The following is a 22,496-nucleotide window of genomic DNA, read 5'->3' on the forward strand; positions in this document are numbered from 1 at the left end:
CTCTAATGTAGTTTACACCATTCAACAGTTTGAGAAGCCCTTTAACAGCTAAAATATTTTTTAAAGTAGTGTCAAGACAGAATCTGCAGAATGACTCCTGAAATACTCTCCACAACATCTAAAATAAACTTTTGGATTCTGCATAATAACATGAACATTGATCACAGCAGAGGATTTTGATGTCCAAAAGTGAACAAACGGCGCTTGTTGGCTGTAGCAGCAGTGCATTAAAAGGTCTAAACATAAAGAATTAAAGAAACAAAACTTCAGAGAGAAGTTTTGTGGAACTGTTATGTGGAACTCTGTACAAATATATATGCATCTATTAATCATTGCAGCATTCAGATAAGCATGTTTTGTTTTTCTTAAATAAAAAAAAATATACTGTTCATCAGGGAGACGATTTTAAAATTGTTTGGCTCAAGAATTGTGATTTGTAATGAAATTATTTTTTTCCCCTGCCCTACGCTTACATTGTATGATTTAGGGTGTCTCTGTTTCCACTGCACCAGGACGAGTTGGGCGATGATGAGCGTGACGATGAGGATGAGCACCATCTCTGCATGCATGGCCTCGTGTCCTTTGTGTTTGGCATGCATTTTTGCATGTTCCAACCTGCCAAACAAAAACAACAAACACACATTTATAAAGAAATCATGAGTTATATCATCAGTCTGTGTCTTAAATTATGTGTTCTTTTGGATGTAAGGTTAAATGAAAAAAATAAAAAGCAACTAACCATATAAATTGTGCAAGCAAAAGGAAAAGAATAGTTCACCCAAAAATGACGATTGTCAATTTTTCTCACCCTCATATTTCAAACCCATTCCAAAAATGACACATATGCCTTCAGATGACTTTGAATACTGAACAAAATTTGTATGGACCAATTTAATGTTTCATGTTTTTTTTTTTTTTTGTGCTATTAATTATCATTTAAATTTACTGAAATTTAGAAACCAAAACAGTCAATATATCTATACAATCATAATAGGAATTTCGATAATTTGCAAAGAGCTGAATTTATGCAGTTTACAGTAATATTACTACATTTAATTTTTTTTTATTTTAAAAAAGGACATTTTTTGTTTACCTTTGTACAATAAATAGAGAAGAACAAGGACTGTGAAGTTGCTCACTTTCTAGTTTCTGGATTATTCCTTCATTTGAAACCACAACCTTTATACAAGTAGCATAAAGGGATTGTACACCCAACAATGAAAATTCTCATCATTTACTCACCCTCTTTGCCATCCCATAAGTGCATGACTTATCATGCTGAACACAAATTAAGATTTTTAAAAGGAATATTTCAGCTCTGTAGGTCCATTCAAAGCAAGTGAACAGGGTCCAAAACTTTGATGCTCCAAAAAAAAAAAAAAAAAAAAAAAAAGCAGCACTAAGATAATCCTTAAGACTCCAGTGGTTAAATCCATATCTTCAGAAAATATATGATAGGTGAGGGTAAAAAAAAAAAAAGATACATTTTTATCCTTTCTTATTAAGAAACAGTAGGTGGCAATATGCACAAAGAATGTGATTTGCCAAAAACTAAAAGAATGTTGAAGTGAAAGTGGAGATTTATAGTAGAAAAGGACTTAAATATTGATGCGTTTCTCACGCACACCTATCATATCACTTCCGAAGACATGGATTTAACCACTGGAGTTGCATGGATTACTTTTATACTGCCTTTGTGGACTTTGGAGCTTCAAAGTTTTGGACACCATTCACTTGCATTGTATGGATCTACAGAGCTGAAATATTCTTCTAAAAATCTATATGTGTGTTCTGCAAAGGAAAATAAGTCATACACATCTGTGGGGTATTCCAGAAAGCAAGGTTAACTTATATCTTGATTCCAGAATACCAGTTCTGAGTTAGTTCACTCAACTGAGAGTTTGAAACTAAGAATGTGTGCACGATTACGGAGAACTCAGAAAAGCATTTAAAGCTGAGGGCCAAATCCACAAGTCTCCATGGAAACACACATGAAAAAGAAATGTGTGCCATATTTTAGTTGCAGAACATGACGTTTTAATGACTATGTCTTTAATCGTAAGTCAACCGTGCTGTATTGGTTTAGGACTGAGAGTTCTAAAATTAATAGCTGGTTGTGCCACCTTTAACAGCAACAACTGCAACCAAACACTTCTGATAACTGGAGATCAGTCTCTCACAACACTGCGGTAGAATTTTGGCCCACTCTTCTTGTCAGAACTGCTTTAGTTCAGCCACATTGGAGGGTTTGAGCATGAACTGCCCTTTGAAGGTCCTGCCACAGCATCTCAATCAGGTTCAAGTCAGGACTTTGACTAGGCCACTCCAAAACTTCAATTTTGCTTCTTTTGAGCCATTAAGAGGTGGACTTACTCCTATGCTTTGGATCATTGTATTGCTGCATAATCCAGTTGCCCTTCAGCTTCAACTCCCAGACTGATAACCGGACATTCTCCTTTAGGATTTTCTGGTAGAGCAGAATTCATGATTCACTCAATCATTGCAAGTCGCCCCTGGCCTTGAAGCAACAAAGCATCTGCACAGCACCACCATGCTTGACCGTAGGTATGATGTTATTTTGTGGAATTCTGTGTTTGATTTAAACCAGATGTAACGGGACCCCTGTCTTCCAAACAGTTCTACTTTCAACTCATCAGTCCACAGAACATTATCACAAAAGTTGAGGATCACCAAGGTGTGTTTTGGTAAAATTCAGACGAGCTTTAATGTTCTTCTGGGTTAGCAGTGGTTTTCACCTTGCCACTCTTCCATGCATGTCATTTTGGCCAGTGTCTTTCTGATAGTGGAGTCATGAACACTATCACCTGAACACCTTTACTGATGCGAGAGAGGCCTGCAGTTCCTTGGATGTTGTCCTTGGCTTTTTTGTGACTTCATGGATGAGTCGTCGCTGCGCTCTTGGAGGAATTTTGGAAGGTCAGCCACCTCTGGAACGGTTCACTACTGTGAAAAGTTTTCTCCATTTGGAGATAATGGCACTCACAGTGATAATTTGGAGTCCCAGAGCTTTTGAAACAGCTTTGTAACTCTTCCCAGACTTTCAATCATCTTTTTCCTCATCATTTCTGGAATTTAATTCAACCTTGGCATAGTGTGCTAATGGATCAGAATAGGTGTTGATTTAATTGAACAGGGCTTGCAGTAATCAAGCCTGTGTGTCTAGTCCAGCTGAACCCCATTACAAATGCGGTTTCATAGATTTTGAGATTTTGTATCTAAGGGGCCAAATGCTTTTTCATACAGGCCCAGTTGATATTGGACAACTTGTTTGCTTCAACAAATAACATAATTTATCATGTATTTTGGATTTTAATTTTTGACACTCAAAACTGAAGAAACCAGGATTGTATATAGTTATAGGTTTACTAATTTGTATTTGAAGGTAAATTTTGCTGGTATTTACCATGTGCTGCGGTTTGCAAATTTTATTTTACTGCATGTCCTGTGAACTGCATGTGCTTTCATTTTTTTTATACCATTTAATAAATCCAATTTAACATAGGAGTTTCTGAAAACTTTCTTTGAATTAGCATCATATCATCTTCCATTTCCACAGTTCCTGATGGTGTCATTGTATTCATGGACCCCCTTTGAATTGGATCTCCCACAGAATTCATAATTTTCCATAGATTTAATGTGATTATTCATGTGCATTAGAAGATGATGATCTGCTGTATCAGAGGTTAAGAATGATGGGAGGCCAAGAGTTAAAAGTATTTTTCTTATTTGTGGCATTCAAATTTGCTTGTCCCCTAAAGAAAACGGCTGGGCATTCTCATGTACAGTAGGGTCCAGCAACTGGGTACTGAATTAAATTGTTGTTTTAATTGAAGATCATGTGTCTGATTATACATTATAGATGTTCATGAGCTTAACATTAATAGCATAAAGTAACATTTCTTTCTAGTTGTAAAGGTACCCCAATTGAAACAGGTAAAATGTCCTTATTGAAAGAAAATAAAAATGTAATTTAGAGAAGGACCATATATAGCTTCCAATGGAGTAGAGGAGGCTGAGCATCAGAGAGCTACATCTTTTTATTGAATCACTTGATCATCAGCTATAGGGCATTGAAGGTTCCTCTATATTACAGCATGTCACATTTATATTTTCAGATAATAAAGAGAGTACAATGAACAAGTCTGGAAAGATGTGCCTCTATGTTATATCTGTGAAATGATCACATATTATCTAGTTAGTGAAGAATAACAAGTGATTTATAAATAACATTAATATTCATTGACAGAAGGAACTGTAAAAAAAAAATGTGCTATAAAATATTTATTCTATGATATGTATTCTACAAATGTTAATAACATCATGAAATAGATAAATAAAATATAAATACATAAAGCCCACTCTTTACAGTAAAAAGTGTGGAGGCCTTTCCAATGTCTTCTATGTTAAAAATATTACAGTATTAAGAACTTCCAAATAAAAGTTAAAGCACAATGTACACAATTTGTTCACTTTTGAATGCAAATCTGCAGTGAAAGACTGGAACTGTTGGGGAGAAGATTTGTGGGATAAAGTAAAGTCTGAAGTTTACTGTAATACTGCTTTAAAAGTATACTATTGTGCATAATCTGAACTTCCAGAGCTAGAGCTCGCAAGTTGCAGCTGTTCGGTCACGGTCCGGGGGCAACAACCGCAAAAATTTGTTTGGATTGGATAGAAGAATGTGTGTAATATGAGAGAATAGTCACTACCGGCATCACTGGATTTTCAACACAGGACATTAACCCGCTAGTTTTAAAATTAGCAACAGCGATAGCCGTATCATTCGTTCACGCGACTTTCGGATTGTAAAAATAAATAGTGGTGCGCAAAACCATGCCGTGGTCAATAAATGAGGTGCAGACAATCATCTCATAAGCGACAAATGAAACCACGCGAAACAAAAAAGTATTTCAGGAAGTGTCACAGTTGTTGGCCAAACATGGCTACCACTGGACCTACCAACAGTGTAGGTTAAAGTAAAAATTAAATGTGACTACAGAACCATCAAGGACCACAACAGCTGGAGTGGTTCAAACAGAAGAAAGCAGTAGTGCTTCTACCAAATGGACACCATCTATGGCAATGTGATGGAGAGTGCCCTGGACTCAGCATTATTAGAGTCCATGATGGAGGATGGTACATTTTGTTATGTTAACTAATTATTTTGCTTAAAAGCTTCACTTAATTTAGTTGACCAGCTACTGCTTGCTTCTAAATCAACCAGGCCAATTTAACAGTTGCACTTGTGTAAAATCACCATGCAACGTCTTCTGCAGCACAATGAGTTAGTAGCTAACAGCAAGCGGTCATGATATTGTTTATGGTCAGTAATGTTTGAGTCAGGTTTATGATGATCTCACGGCAGTAGAGGTGGCGCAACTATGACGATCAGCCTATAATCCCACCCACGTTGAGGAGGCACTAAACTGCTGTGGAAAAAAAAGCTCAGAAAAGTAAAGCGAGCCGAGTCGAACCGTAACGTGCAGTGGAAAAGTGCCATAACATACCCTAAAAGTTACCTCAGTTTTTGGAACTGTTTTTTTTTATCTGCTTACACAGAGTAAATCACTTAACCTGTTTTCTGGAATACCCCCCACCCATGCAAGCATTATCATTTTTGGATGAACTACCCCTTTAAATTCTGAAATAGAATGCAATCATAACCCTATAAGTCACAACACATCTGTCTACTGATGCAATGGAACAAAAAAAATTAATAAAAAGACAAACCTCCACTTCTCCTCCGGTGAGAGCTGAGACAGGTCAATCTGTAGAAATATGGGTCACTGTTTGTGATGATAACTCAGTGACATTTGCTAAACAAAACAGACTACAACATAATTATTAAGTTAAACATTGTGTTTGGAGCATAGAATCTTACAATTATATAAGTTCATAAGATCATCTATAGCCGGTTGAGACTTCAGCAGCAGGGTATATTGTCACAGTATATGGGGCAGGTTGTCACATGTTGCCCATTTTTAAAAACAGCCCATCTTATGCTACGTTCACACCGGACGCGAATAGCGCGTCAAATTCGCGCCTACCGCGTCTAGTTATACGCTTGACCACTTTGAATCCATTCGCGCGTCAAGAGCGAAATTGACGCGCGTAAAAACAAAAGTTTGAAGCTAAATTTACGCGCGTGACGCGCGTCGGAGGCGAAACCTGTTGACGGCCATCTTTTTACAAGATGCCTGATGTTGATCGAGCATTCGTGGAGAGAGTCACCGCTCTGTATTTGCTCTGGAGAGCAGAACAGCGGCGTATGGGTCGTCGTCGCCGTACTTGGGTCCACCAGCGATGGCCGCGGGACATGCTGGAGAGGAGCCACTGCCAGGTCTGGGTCGGGTTGCGGCCAACAACTCCTCCAGAGAGGCACTCCGGGTGAGGGATGTCTTCGTGGCACACTTCTCGGCGGAGGGAGCAGTACCATGGCAGCCGACGGAGTAGCGTTTGAAGTCCTCCTCATGACTTCCCCACAACGGCTCTTTTAAGAGCCACCCACAAACCTATAAAGAGCTAAACTATCTAAAAATAGTCCATTATTATTATATTTTGTATTTTTTTTCCCAGGTTGTCAGCCCCAGTTCCAGGATGTCAGGTCCACAACATGCACATTTATTAAGTTGAGACTTTTTAAAAATGTCAGGTTTTCCATGGTAGTATATCAGGTTAAATTATTTATTTATTTTTGTTTTGATGATAAATGGAGCCAGCCTCCAAAAGTAATTAACCTGTCCTGTGTTATTTTCCTTATTCAACACTGTCCAGACACTGATGTTGGTTGTCTTTACATTACAATAATAATGAAAGATTCCGAGCGGGAGTTCACGTCACTTTACCTCCTGAGTGACAGCAGGCAGCTAGGCTCCTGATTGGTTAACGCAGCGCGAATTGACGCCAAAGTTCAGATTTTTCAACTCGGGCGGCAGACGCGAATTCGCGTCAAACGCGTGAATGCACAAAATGCACCATTCGCGCGTAACGCGCCAGACGCTCAATTCGCGCGAACTTGACGCGCGAATAAGGCGTATTCGCGTCTATGGAACGCCAGGCAGTTCAAATATACGCAAATTTTAACACGTAGACAACACGTAGACAACGCGTAAACAACACGTCAACAACACGTTGTTTGCACGTTGTTAACGTGTTGTTTACGTGTTATCAACGTGTTAACGCGTTGACAACGTGTTAACAACACGTAAACAACGTGTTGATTTCATGTGATTCTGAGCCATTTGGCCACTTGTCCCAGTTTGAAGGGGCGAGTGTTGCACTTTTCCATTGGCTGCTGAGTTGTAGGGTTAAACCATTTCTGTAAGCCTGGGGGGTTTGCCTGCCACTATTTAACATGTTAAGATCCTCTAATTTCTTGGTCCTTTTCTTCCTTTTGTGTGTAGCCTATACAAATGTAATATTAGGATTGCAGTTTTAAGACTTTACAATTTAAGTTATAAATTATTTTCATAAAGACAAACTGCCTCCTTATGCTTCACTACTGATATTCTTGCTTTACACCATTCAACAATTGTGTTGCTGCAAAGTTACAGTGGTACTCACTAAATGATGGTTTAGGATATAATTGTAATAAATGTATTTGGAAAACATGAAATTTTACTCTTTGAACATTTTTATTGAATGTAGGTTATGACCAGCAGGGGGGCATACCAGACTAGCCTATACCCTTAAGATATAGTGAGTGAGTGAGTGACTGAAAGTAAAACAATTAGTGTGACGGGTGGTAAGTCAAACTGAGGGACGCACACAAATCATAAAATATTAACCAAAAAATAATATTTATTTTAAATAAATATATCTTATATATACAGGGACACACATAAAATCCTGAAAATAATAAATGTTTGAAATAAATGTATAACTTATTTGGTGATATTTTAGATGCAAGTGTCATGTTGGTCAACACGGACATGTGAAATTGGCTATGTACTAATGAAAAATGATTAAAAATAGTATGTTACTCTTTAAGAATAGTATTTTTATCATATAGCCTATCATGTTAACAAGAACACTTCATTTAATAACTTTAAGCTTTGGAAACACACTTTGGGACATTTTTTGTGCCTTATGCATCTCATCAAACGTTGCGGACACAAATGGCAGCCGTTTCATGGGATAACTATTTTACACATTTATGTTTTTAACACTAATAGACACCTCCTGACCTTAGGTTCTCAGTTGAATATGATCATAATCGTTTGTCTTTTTTGGATATGTAGATCGAATTATGCAGTGGCAGCCTTATATCAAAAATAAACAGATAAGACTACAATCTGCCTAGCCAGCAGTGCTCATCGAGCTCTGGAATATGGTTTACCCAAGAGCTCAGATGTCATTGTAATGAGGAACTAATTGATAAAGCTGCTGCAATGAAAAATAAAGCTTTCGGGACAGAGCCTACTCTTTACAGTGTATTGATGAGGCTTACCAAGGTGCATTTAAATTCTAGTTTGATCTTTTACAAAAAAAAAGTGTCAAATAGGGTAAAAGTTACTCTGTCAGAACACTATTCTTAAACACTGGACTATTTTTGCCTCTGATACGGCATAAGCATTAGCATACCCAGCATTTTAATGATCTTCGTCTATATCTTTGTCTATAGAAGAGGTCCTAACTTATGCAACAAGCTGGTGCAGGGCTAACATTAAGGCAGGTCCTAAACAGAATATTTTAGCTCCTCTAAAAGATGGGAATAATCCATCTGGCAATTGTGCCCAGTGCCAAACAACAAGGGAAAATCCTCAATGTGGATTTTGATATGTGTTGTGCTGTAATCCAAGATGTTACTTTTCTTCATCTCTCATGTACAGTTTAGGGTCTATGGTTTGTGGTGCCCCTCACCTGATATCTCTCCATTAGCCCTTTGTTCTGAGATGCTTTTTACTTATAGATCTGGGGACTTCTGATTTATGATGGCTCAAGCCTGATCCCTCTCAAATCCCCATTTAATTTATGATTAGATTGTATTGTACTATTATCATGGGCAAGTAAGGCTTCTAATGGCATGCATCACAGTACGCCATTCAGTACTCAAAACCTCAATTCCCAGGAAGTGGAGCGTCTGTCATCGGGGTTTGCACATAGACTTAGTCTATTGGCGTGCACAGATGTGTTGGTACGGCCAGTGACTGGAATGTGATTGGTTATTTCTGCCTGTCTATCCAGTGTTGAGTTATGTATGCTCTGATGAAGGTCTGTTAGACCGAAAGCTTAACAAACTGATACACTGCATAGATTTATGTGTGCTGATATCTCTTTTATCAGTTTGGACTCATTGATGCTTCCAGCACCTTAGCAAAAATTAAGCCGGGTGGAGGAGTGGTCATCCTGTTTTATTTCTGTCTCTGATAATAAAACAGTGAAAAGACATGGATTGATTTATTAAAGTGCAATTTAAACTTTTATTTTGTATTTATATAGTTATTTATGACTGATATAGTGTATGGATTTGATGGCTGTTTTCAAGGCTTTTCAGGCTTAGAGACACTTCAAGATGGATTTACTTTCAACATACTTAATACACGGCATAGTTTCTGTCTTACAGGTTCTCACTAATATAAGCTTCAAAATACATAAGACTTGATGCACTGGATTTTTCATTCCCCCAGTATCTCCAATATGCCGCATGCCTCATTCATACTAAACAAAAACTTGCAGCATAATCCCACAACCATGCTTTCACATAGTGATGCGATTTTCCGGAACCAGCCTTGTGACAGAAAATGACCCAACAGACACAACACCAGCATGCCAGCTGTGGCTTTGCACACAGACATTGTTCCATCTCTGTTACTATTCATGTTCCTGGCGCAAAGGTGGATCAAATCAGACCCCCCTTTCACGCTCCATATCTTTCATATAGCGAGACAATACTCCCAGAAAATAATGTAGTGTGAAAACAGCTATGGATAGCCAGACTCATGATTTAATTGTCAAAAAATTAGATGAGAAGTCTGCTGATATTTAACAAGGGCCATCAGACCATTTGCACAATATTGGGCACAATTAAAACTGTTGAACCACATTAATATATATAATGTATTATGTATAAATAGGCTGTAACTGGCTAAACACTTACTTCTCAGGTTTTAGGCTTTAATAAGAATTTTAAGCATGACCTAGGAGTTTGGCACAGTAGTGTACATCTGCTGTCAGGAAAGTCAAATCAGTTACTATCTGACCTAATTACAAACTTTCATTCTAATCCCGACAGTCTTTGGAAGGCTGTACATTTCATCAAAATGGGTAATATCACCTGTGTGCATATGTCTGAGTGCTTAATATCTAAACAAAAAGAGGTCCGTTTAGGTTTTAACAAGCCCCATAATTAGTCACAACGTGCCCTCTGCTGGTCAAAGCCCTACATTAAATTAAAATGCTGAAAAAGGTTCATGTTGTTTTCCAAAGACATATACAGTATTTATTACAATTGTCTGTATCTTACACCAACATTAAATGAGTACCACTGCTGTTAGTTTTTCCCCGCACAACTGTTAATGTTTTTTAAGATATAAAACTAAAGTTGATGAATGGTGTAAAAAGCATGAATTCCCTCTAATGTGTTTGTTTACCAAAATAGGCAGTAAAGGAGCAAAAGGGGGCAATTTATCTTGATGAAAATAATAATAATAATTTATTTTAAGTCCTAAAACTGCAATCCAAATATTACATTTGTAAAGGCTACACACAAAAGGAAGAAAAGGACCAAGAAATTAGAGGATCTTAGTATGTTAAATAGTGGCAGGCAAACCCCCCAGGCTTACAGAAATGGTTTAACCCTACAACTCAGCAGCCAATGGAAAAGTGCAACACTCACCCCTTCAAACTGGCTCAGAATCTGGCCAAATGGCTCAGAATCACGTGAAATCAACACGTTGTTTATATGTTGTTAACACGCTGACAACACGTAAACAACACGTGAAAAGTTAACACGTAGACAACGCGTAGACAACACGTTAACAACGTGCTGTTGACGCGTTGTCTACGTGTTAAAATTCGCGTATATTTGAACTGCCTGGCGTTCCATACGCGTCTACCGCGCCGCGCTCTACGCCTCATTCGCGCCGCAGGAATTTTTTACGCGCGTAACGCGTCTTTGCATTGACTTAACATTGAAATCACTCGCGCCTGACGCGCTATTCGCGTCCGGTGTGAACGCAGCATTAGGCCTTTAGTACAATTTTGGATCTAGGTATTTGAAATTGAAACCAACATACAGATAATTCACAGCGGAAACGTCCATTCACTGTTTTGTAGCAAAAACTTTAAGGTTTGTGTCTATATAGAAACTGACTTTAAAAAAAACAAACCTATCCTGAAAAATTTCCCTCAAGAAAAAAGTGTGACAACCAGCCCCGGTCTCTATAAATGCTATCTCTCAGATACAATTTTAAACTCAGCGGTAGAAATCGTGTATTCATATGGACAATCAGTTATCAGTCCCTACCAAGACATATGTTTGATTCAAGCCCCAAGTACTGAATCACAGACGGCCTGCAGAGGTCAATAAACAAGAATTTATCTTACACATGAACCGTAAATGATTAGCAGATAATCTGAGCAATCAGCAGCTCGAGCTCACGCCACAGCTCAATATCCGCTAGGAGAAAGTCTCGTTTCAGATTTCATAACGTCATGTAATGAAGCATCGTGCTTTGCTCCAACCTGAGGGGTGTCGTCGCGATGTCCGTGTCCATGGTCGTGCTCAACACCGTCAACCTCCACCTCAAACACCCCTGCCATCTTCCTGAGCACTGACAACCTGACTGTTCCGGGTTAAAGGGCGTTCAAACCAATCACATGCGTGCGTCTGTCGGACACTTCCGTTCCCAGCCGTTGGCGAAGCACAGCATGTGGCCTATAATACTGCACATTTTAAAGAAAAATAATAGGTTGTTTGGATTTCGTGTATATAGTGTCGAGCAGGGGCGTAGCAGCGTGGTGGCCATGGGTTGCCTGTGACACCCCTGTTGTGCAAAGCACTTTTGACAGTTTTTTCGCCGCTCTATGAAGCGAACAGTCTGCATTATTCAGGCTGAACAGGTATGAACCGCACACATCAAAATCACACAATAATCAAATACAGAATGACAATAAAAAGAATTACCATTAAAAGAAAATCAGTAAAAATACAAAATATTACAAGTAAATAAAATAAAGAAACAACAAAATAACCCAAAAATTAAGAACTATATACATAGGGGTATTAAAATCAAAAACATATCTCTAATTATAAAATAAACACAAAAATCCTTAAAAAGGATAATATTTCAAGGCTTTACAATCTATAGTTTTTTTTTTTTTTGGCTTTGGTGTTCCTTACACCCTCCAATGCTTTAAGATAGCCTACTGACAAAGCTCAAACTTAAATTGTACAAAACTAGGTGTACTTTTTAACCAACGACATTTATGAATGTGATATTTCCATAAAATAACAAACAAATTTAGAACAAAACAAATGATCTTTTCTAAAAGCTTATTGTAAAACAAATATATATAATATAATATATATAATATTTTTGTCCTCCGAAGTAATATCAGATCCAGAAATCTTCTTTAAAAAGACCTTCAAATTACACCAGAACAATTTAGTGCAAATGCATAAAAAAAAAGATGACATTCAAATTACTCTCTTCATTCAAATTACAAAACACACATTTCAAATCAATATCTTTCTTAAATCTTTTTATAACCTGATTTACTGGATAAATACAATCAATAAGTTTAAATGAAATCTCTCGAATCTTATTGATGACACAGTATCTCCTGGAAAAACCGCACACATGGCACAAGCCTCTGTGCGTAGAGGTGTGACGTCACACCACTGCAGCATATGGGATCAAAATCTTGCCAAATGTATTGCGGTCCCAGATCCAGAAATAATAAGCATGAATCAAAATAATAATCGTGAATCAAAAAATAATGAATGCAGATCAAAATAAGCACAGATAAAAAAAATAACAAGCATGTTTCAAAAGTCAAAATTGCAAACAAAATCATGTTTTCCTTGGTTATATTAATTGGTTTGTGCTCTGACAATTTTCTTTGCAGCTAGTAAAACATTCATCAAACATCCACACCAACCCAGCCTTGTTTTTTGTTTTTTTTATATGCAGCCAAAACAATTTTTACTTCTTTTGTATGGCATTGGAAATACATTGATAACATTTAATTCCTTGTGTACATTTGTGATCTATAAATTCTGTAGAATTTATAGAAATTCTGTCTGTAGAATTTGCTTTTGGTACAGCAATTCAGTAAATTGTCACAGTCAGTAGTACATGTTTTGGCCACGCCAATAAAATCACTGGGTCTTACCTGGCCACCTCTGACTATGCCCATGGTGTCGAGTGTTTAATATTTGCATATCAATGTTAAGCGATAATAAGCATTTTTTATTTTTTTATTTCATTTATTGCAGTTTACATACATTTTTTCTCAGTTGTTAACTTAAGTTTTAGGATCAGAAAAATCTGAATCAGAATGAGCTTTATTGCCAAGTATGCTTACACATCCAAGGAATTTGTCATGGTGAAAGAAACTTCCAGTGCGCAAACAACACAACAACAAGACATAGATAATACAAAATAGAATATAAATAAACAGCAAATAGAAAATATAAGTATATAGTGGAATACACAATAAGAAAATGTGGCAGGGTGGAGGGCGGGGCCAGGTCGTGATTCTACACACCGGTCCCATATCAGGCTAATCAAGCCTTCGAGAGGGATAAGGGCTGACTGCGGAAGAAGGTGCAGGAGAGAGAGATTGTTTACGGACATGTCCATCATGTGTGTGTTTGTGTCTTTTGTTTAAGTTTCTCATTAAACTATTATATATATTGTCAAGCCGGTTCTCGCCTCCTCCTTGCCTGTCTAAATCCCTTTACATTGGTGCCGAAACCTGGGAAGGAGGAGGGATACCTGTCGCGGAGTCCTCGACACTGCATAAAATTAACCGCAGATATGATTTGAGAGCTAAGGCAGGGGTGATATGATTTTTCAAATAATCATCATGTGAACTTCTGGACCTGAACTTTTTTCAAACATCTAGGTTTTACGTTTAAATTTAAATGTTTAAGGGAAAGTGTATATATATTTTTAGATGTGATAATTAGTCATTAATGCTTTTAAGTTTCTCACCACTTTTAATCAACACATACTACCATTTAACTGTTTCTAACATAGCTATCATAATTCTATACAGCATAAGATAGAAAGAGTGATATGCCATTCAAAATTCCAAATTGTACTCGAGGAAACTTTTGAGGCAATTTTAAAAGAACAAGTGTGATCTTTTAAGACAACAGACCCCTTTGGTATAATGTTGGATTATTGTTTTATTTTAAATTGAAGTCTCTCTCTGACCTGTACAGCATCTGACCACGAGAGAGCGCTGTTGTTTCGCACATTTATTTACATCTTCCACAGTTACTGAAAACTTTAAGGATGAAAGTTCTACTTTTCTTAATCCCTGGAGAAGTGAAAAATAGAAGCAATTTGTCAATACCAGCCTTGTTAGCACATGCACAAAAGAACAAGGAAAACAGAAATGACAGTGATAAAGTAAAGCTTCTGTTTAACTCATGATCAACACGCATCAGGCTTATATAACATATTCTTTGAGAGGATGGCATTATTGATATTTCAAAGCTGGTGTAATTTTTTGGATTTTACAAATACTCCATTCTATCCCAGATTGATATGCAAAAAACAAATAAGCTGATAAATAAAAAAGTATATTTATATAATTAATAAATAAGCCATTTATTTGTTGATTATTTTGAGTTATTGAGTCAATATGTTTGGCCAAAGTTGGTAAAGCTAGTGGAGCAGAAGTTACACACTTCACCTTTAACAGTCACACAAAATTTAACACTAATTCTTAATTACAATTTCTTATTCAGCATTTCCAATTATTTGCCATTCTTTCACATTTAATGAAGAAAGCGAATAAGGACTGGGGCTCTCAAGTTCCAAAAATAAAAAAGCACAATTCAAGTATCATAAAAGTTCTCAATACAATTGATGTATTATATTCCAAGTTTTCTGAATTGCTTTGTGTATGGAACAGACCAAAATGTAAGTTGTTACATTTACATTTATGCATTTGGCAGACGCTTATTATCCAAAGCGACTTACAGTGCAATTATTACAGGGACAATCCCCCCGGAGCAACCTGGAGTTAAGTGCCTTGCTCAAGGACACAATGGTGGTGGCTGTGGGGTTCAAACCAGTATCCTTCTGATTACCAGATTACAGTTATGTGCTTAGACCACTACACCACCACCAATTATATGCTTATAATATTCCCTTAAAAGTTTTTGTTCTTAAGAAAAAAAAAATAAGAAAGTTCTTAGAATAAATTATAAGACGTTTGTAAGAATTTTAGAGTAATTCTCAAATGTTTTCTTAAGAATAAAACAACAGGCTTTGTCATTGTTTTATTATATTAGCCTGCTCATAATGTTGCCTTGTCTAGTAGGCTACAACATATTCAGTACATCAACACTGGTAAATCATAATGATAAATCTATCCATCTTAACCTTTTTGTTAAGTAGCAAGCACATCACATTCAATTTTTTAAATGTAAAGCATGTGAGATGCTCTCGAAAAAAAGATGATTCTTTAAAAGTTTAAAACCATTTTCTTAAAAGTGCATGTCAGATTAACTGTCATATACTAGTATTATAATGCTTAATATTTGTGACCCTCTATCATTTCAAGTCATTTTGACACAGAAACACATTTTGAGTTCCCCTTCTGTCACTCAATCAACGTTGTGTCGATGTAGTGACACTAGGGTGTGGCAGAGCTGGGAAACAAACAAACAAACAAGCCTTTGTTGTTGCCGCCCCTCGGATAAAATGGGAATATAATTACCGGATGTGAGGTAATATAGTATATAAAAGGTGGAGTCATCAAAGGAAAAGGTGTGGAATGTAAGAAGGAGATCGAGAGCAAATCGAGTACCTTAGTAGAGAAAGACACAATCTCATCAGCTGGGCGCACGCTGTTTAGTACTGGAGCGATTTCGGGAGTGTTCCAAGGAATTGTGCTCAAGAGATTTGAATTCCAGCACAGAGCAGGTATGGACTAATGAGCTGAAGTGTGTTTCAGTCCGGGTATCTTCATTCCACCCGAAAATATTAGCATACGATTCCCCATTCAAAGCTGTTTCCCCAAGCTGCCAAGAGTAGCGGTTCGGCTGTACGGCTTGCTTCACACACACACACACACACACACACACACACACACACACAAACACACACACAAACACCGACGCCATTTTCGTCCATGCATTCATTCATCCACCTCTTATACAAAGAGTATATTCTTTTTCCTTTTTTTCTTTTCATTTCTATTAGAGTGTTTCAATTCTTGACTTTAATATTGTTTATATTTTCCCTTTTAATTTTTAAATGGTTATTTGATGAGAACTGGACTCTTGAATCAGCCTATTTAAATGCGGGATTAGAGCAGATCCATGGCCATATCACTATTTATATATATATATATATATATATATATATATATATATATATATATATATATATATATATATATATATATTTTTTTTTTTTTTTTTTTTTAATTTTTTTTTAAGGTATAAAAGGTACATTTAATTAAGTTGTTTTTTATGTTTTTTTTTTTGTGAAAATATAACTGGAATCTGAAATAGAAACCTCTTTTTTTGTACTATGTTGTTATGTTGGTGTAGAGAAAAGCTATTATTCTTTTCAAAAGGGAAAAGAAAAGCTATTATTTTGTATGTATGTAACTGGTGGCTTTTAGAGCTTATCTGTGGTATCTTTTTTGTAAATGACAGGCTTACTCCTGTCTGGCACCCGAACAATTTAATTTAGATCAAATTAGTTCATTATTGATTTAAATAGTTTTTCCTGGGGAGCTGCCACCGTTAAAAGGGGTCGATCATGAAAGCCCCAGACACCTTCAGGTCTTTGAGAAAAAGGCACTGAGAATTGGCGAGTAGAATTTGCATTCCACTCCCCCCGACATATGGGTGTAAAAGGGAGCTGGAATGCAGATTCTTTCAGATTTCTTCTTCGCAGCCAGATCCAGCCCAGCCCTCAGCCCTGGCGTAGAGCCTGCTGCAGGAGAGGGACGCCACCTGCCTCTCGGCCGGCCGCGATGTATGGGCTGCGGTGCCCACATTGTCAAAAAAAAGACTTCCCTCTCTCCTCGGGTCACACTGCTGGTGCTCACAGTCACCGCCCCCACGGCAACTGGACAGCGAGCACTCACAGCCAGGGCCTCATGAACGCTGCCCTCCGCCTTCACGTGCCCCGCTGCATCACATAAACCTGGCCGGCCGGTGGTGACGAGTCTCGAGGACGGCCCGAGAGGCCCTCCTCCTCATTCGCTGCCCGCCTTATGCCAGCCGCGTGGAGCAAGGTAAGTGCTTCGAGGGCTCCCTCAGTGTGGTCCCCTCGGGTCGCAGTGGCGCTCCCCGATGCGGCACTCTCTGCTCCCCCCCGCCGCAAAGCCCCACCCCCAGGAATGTCGGATGCAATCCTTTCGTTAGTGCCCCTTGCCTGGAGTTTGGACGCATAGCTATCTCTTTCCTACCCATCGCGCTGGTTGGCCAGAACCATCCGACTCGGCTATGCGATTCAATTAACCATGCGCCTGCCACGGTTCAGCGGTGTTCACTTCACATCAGTGAAGGATGAGAGTGCCGCTGTCCTGCGGGCGGCCTGTCGGGCAGCCTGTCCCTCTAGCCGAGGTGAGGCAAGGGTTTTACAGCCCTTACTTCATCATTCCCAAGAAGGGCGGTGGGTTGCATCCAATCCTGTACCTGCGAGTTCTGAACCGGGCCTTGTACAGACTCCCATTCAAGATGCTGACGCAAAAGCACATTTTGACGTGCATCCGTTATCAAGATTGGTTTGTGGCGATAGACCTGAAGGACGTGTACTTTCACGTCAGGATTTTACCTCGACACAGACCCTTCCTATGGTTTGCGTTCGATGGTCAGGAGTATCAGTACAAGTCCTCCCCTTTGGCTTGTCCCTGACCCTCGCGTCTTCATGAAGGTTGCAGAGGCAGCCCATTCCCCTTTAAGGGAAGTGGGCATTCGTATACTCAACTACCTCGACGACTGTCTGATTATAGTGCACTCTCGAGAGTTAATGTGTGCACACAGGGACCTGGTGCTCAAGCACCTCAGCTGTTTAGTGCTTCAGGTCAACTGGGAAAAGAACAAGCTCTCCCCGATTCATAGCATCTCTTTTCTCGACATGGAGTTATACTCTGTGTCAATGATAGCGTGCCTCACAGCCGAGCTGAGTCCCGAGGTACACATGGCTCCACGGCACACATTGTGGGGCTCTCAAACCCGCCTGCTGCCGCTTTTTCAGCCCTTGAACAGACCTTGCATTCCTGCGGGCTTGAGATACAGTGCATCAGGCGCGTCACGGTTACGACGGAAACCTCCAAGACAGGCTGAGGCACTGTGTGTAACAGGGCTCGCAGCCGCTGGCTCCTGGACAGGACCTCGCCTGTGTTGGCACATCAACTGCCTCGAGTTGCTGGCAGTACAGCTCACCCTGTGGAGGCTATTGCCATTGATCCAGGGCAAGCACGTGTTGGTCCAGATGGACAACACTATAACAGTGGCTTATATAAACTACAAAGATGGTTTACGCTCTCGTCGCATGTTGCCACTCGCTCGTAACCTCCTCCTCTGGAGTCAGTGGCAACTCAGGTCACTGCGGGCCACTCATATCCCTGGCTACCTCAATGCCACAGCAGATGCTCTGTTGCAGCAGGTAAGGACAGAGTGGAGACTCCACCCCCAGGTGGTCCAGCTGATTTGGATTCGATTCGGCAAATCAAAGGTAGACCTCTTCGCCTTCCGTTAATTCTCCCACTGCCCACTCTGGTATGCCCTGACTGGAACTCCCCTCGGTACAGACGCTCTGGCACATAGCTGGCCCCGTGGGCTGCGCAAATATACATTTCTCTCAGTGAGCCTAATTGAACAGGTTCTATTCAAGGTCAGGGAGGAGAAGGAGCAGGTCATTCTCGTGGCTCCGTATTGGCCCACCCAGTTCTGGTTCTCGGACCTCACGCTCCTCACGACAGCACCTCCCTGGCAAATTCCCCTGAGGCAGGACCTTCTTTCTCAGGGATGGGGCACCCTCTGGCACCCATGCCCAGATCTCTAGAATCTCCATTTCTGGTCCCTGGATGGGACGTGGAAGACCTAACTGGTCTACCACCTGAAGTGGTTAACACGATCATTCAGGCCTAATCTCCTTCTATAAGGCAGCTGTATTCCCTGAAGTGGCGTATCTTTGCTAAGTGGCGTTCTTCCAATAGCGAAGGTCTATGTAGCTGCTATAGCAGCACAACACGATGCTGTTGAAGGTAAGTTTCTCGGTAAGCACGACCTGATCATCAGGTTCCTGAGAGGTGCCAGGAGGTTGAACCCTCCTAGGCAGCACCTCTTTCCCTCATGGGACCTCTCCATGGTCCTTTTAGGCCAATGGAGAGCCCCATTCGAGCCCCTAGAGTCATTCGAGTTAAAGGCCATCTCATTGAAGACCGCCTTCATGACCGAGTTCACTTCCATCAAGAGGGTTGGGGACCTGCAAGCGTCCTCTGTCAGCGAAGAGTGCCTAGAGTTCAGTTCATAAGACTCTCAGGTGATCCTGAGACCCCGACCTGGCTATGTGCCCAAGGTTCCCACGACCCCTATTAGGGATCAGGTGGTGAGCCAGCAAGCACTGCTCCTGGAGGAGGCAGACCCAACCTTATCGTTGCTGTGTCCAGTGCGTGCTTTGCGCATCTACTTGAATTGCACACAGAGCTTTAGACGCTCTGAGCAGCTCTTTGTCTGTTTCGGCAGACAGTGGAAAAGGAACGCTGTCTCCAAACAGAGGCTTGCCCACTGGATTGTGGACACCATCGCTTTGGCCTACCAGACCCAGTCCATGCCCGTCCCCTTGTGTGTTCGAGCACACTCCACAAGGAGTGTGGCACCCTCGTGGGCACTGGCCAATGGCACCTCTCTATCAGACATCTGTAGAGCAGCGTGCTGGTTAACACCCAATACCTTCACGAGATTTTACAATCTCCGGGTTGAGCCGGTTTCGTCCCGTGTTCTTTCAGGTACAAACAGGTACGTTTTGTTACGCAGGGCAGCTCTTTCATGCGTGTTCACGATCTGTGAACCCTGGATGTCCTTTCTCCTAGCCCTCTGGCTCACGAATTCAGCGGAGGAATTCGTAGTCAGACCAAGTATGTGTGCTAACGTGCCCTTTACTGGGGTAAGTGCTCCACAGGTCTCGGTTACCTCCTGCGATGTATCTTTAGGGATAACACCTCTACCGAGGTATCCCTTTCGTTAGACCCGCGTCTCACTTGGCCCTGAAAAACTATTTTCTCTGAGTGAAAAGACTGTGGCTGGCGCGGCCTGCTCCCATACTAGATATGCCCCACGGCATACTAGATATGTTTCAGTTACTGCCGTAACATCCGTTCCCTGATGGAGGGAATGAGACGTTGTGTCCATCTTACGGGCTGTACTACACAGCTGTAATGGCTGGGCTTCTCAGTGGAAAATCTGAATGAATATGCATTCCAGCTCCCTTTTATACCCGTATGTTGGGGGGAGTGGCATGCAAATTCTAATCACCAATTTTCATTGGCCTTTTTTCAAAGATCTGAAGGTGTTTGGCGCTCTCAAGGTCGACCCCTAGTGTCACTACATAGACACAACATCTCGTTCCCTCCATCAGGGAAAGGAGGTTACAACAGTAAGCAAGATATTTTATGCAATAAAGAATTCTAGAAATTATATCATTATTATGTTTCTATGGACTCTGAAGATTGCAAAGAAAGAGCAATATGCAGTGGATCCATTTGAATTACCTAGCATGATTGGTCACCACATTAAAAAGCATCAATACAAGTTAAGCTTAATCGACAGCATTTGTGGCATAATGCTGATTGCCACAAAAATTAATTTTGACCTCCTTTTCTTAAAAAAATAAAATATATATATATATATAAATTGTGAGACTTATAATGGAACGTTTGAACGTTAGAATACTGACTTTTCCAAAAGTTTAATTTTGTGTGATACAATAACTTAATAACCTTTTCTGTGTAAATTTGTGGCTAATTTTACAACTTTGTTGCCATGATGATGTAATGTTAACAAACTCTAAAACCCTAAAATGACTGTAAAAAGTTTACAGCTCAAATGACACAAATAACACAAGTTTAACAGAAGAATTAAGTGATTTCATAAAATTATAAGGTTCACGTTTCTGTCTTTAAACCCTCCAATAGTTGGCCGTATTCACTTCCATTGTAAGTCTTACACTGTCTTTTCCTTTTTTTCAGAAAAGGAGGGATGAATCAAAATAACATTTTGTGGTAATCAACATTATGCCACAAATAGGGGGAATTGAAATTTTTGTAATATGTTTGTTAACAAAATATTCTTTGCTTTTTTCTTTAAAAAGAAATTTGTAGTCAAACATTTCGTGAATCCAGCTCCTGGTGATGACAGAAGATACATTTTGGGTGAACTGTCACTTTAAGTGTCTTTAGTTCATGGATCTGAGGTTCAACCACTGATCTATATATATATATATATATATATATATATATATATATATATATATATATATATATATATATATATATATATATATACGTACCATTATGTGTGTGATATATATATATATATATGTGTGTGTGTATATATATATATATATATATATATATATATATATATATATAGATAGATAGATAGATAGATAGATAGATAGATAGATAGATAGATAGATAGATAATATGTTATATATAGAGATTTACCATTGTGTTCTTGATAAAAACACTTGATACCTTATATCATGATGCAAAAATGTATGACATTTCTGATCTGAAACTATCCCTTTGTTGCTCTTGCAGAAATATACTCCCGTCACTTCCCATTTCCAACCAAATCCAACCTTTTTGAGAAATTACGATTGTACACAATTCAAAATGAATTGTGAATGAGTGAATACACGTGTAAATTCTTAGGAAAAAACGTACAGTAGAATTTTACTGATTTGAAGTCTATTCTTCAAATGTGTATTTTTTAACATTATGTTTTTAATATATTCCTAGGAATCATAAAGGTTCGCCTAATTGAAGAATCACCCAGATATTAAAATGAAAACATTTTTATTTCTGACTGATACGTCGAGAAAATGTCCTGCTGTTTCTTTAAATAACGTTCGGAATTTTTCCGAATATAACTCACGTTATGATTGGCTTATCTTGAATGTAACAATTTCAGCGCCGCTGTTAAGATGCTGATTGGCTTAGTTGTCACCGCGACCGGCCAATCAGACTTCAGCTCACTTCCCCCTTGCGTTTCGAATTGAGCGCTTGCGTTGAGAGTATTAAATGAAGGCTGTGTGAGACGCACA

The 22,496-nt window shown here is 39.3% G+C and overlaps 1 protein-coding gene across 6 annotated transcripts in view; it reads right to left on the reverse strand.

Moving 5' to 3' along the window:
- Positions 1-11,827, reverse strand: part of rnf121 (ring finger protein 121) — a 52,391-nt gene extending 40,564 nt beyond the window's left edge. For 3 of the 6 annotated variants that reach the window (XM_052099661.1, XM_052099660.1, XM_052099659.1), the window contains exons 1-3: positions 11,707-11,827; positions 5,752-5,789; positions 474-615 (exon numbers count right to left, since the gene is read on the reverse strand). In XM_052099661.1, coding sequence (XP_051955621.1) covers positions 474-615; positions 5,752-5,789; positions 11,707-11,784 — 258 coding nt within the window. In that variant the 5' untranslated portion in view covers positions 11,785-11,827. The other 3 variants (XM_052099662.1, XM_052099664.1, XM_052099663.1) reach the window with 3 other exon arrangements.
- Between the last annotated feature and the right edge of the window lie 10,669 nt (positions 11,828-22,496).

The sequence above is a fragment of the Xyrauchen texanus genome, chromosome 31, assembly GCF_025860055.1.
Source record: "Xyrauchen texanus isolate HMW12.3.18 chromosome 31, RBS_HiC_50CHRs, whole genome shotgun sequence".
NCBI classification, from domain to species: domain Eukaryota; kingdom Metazoa; phylum Chordata; class Actinopteri; order Cypriniformes; family Catostomidae; genus Xyrauchen; species Xyrauchen texanus.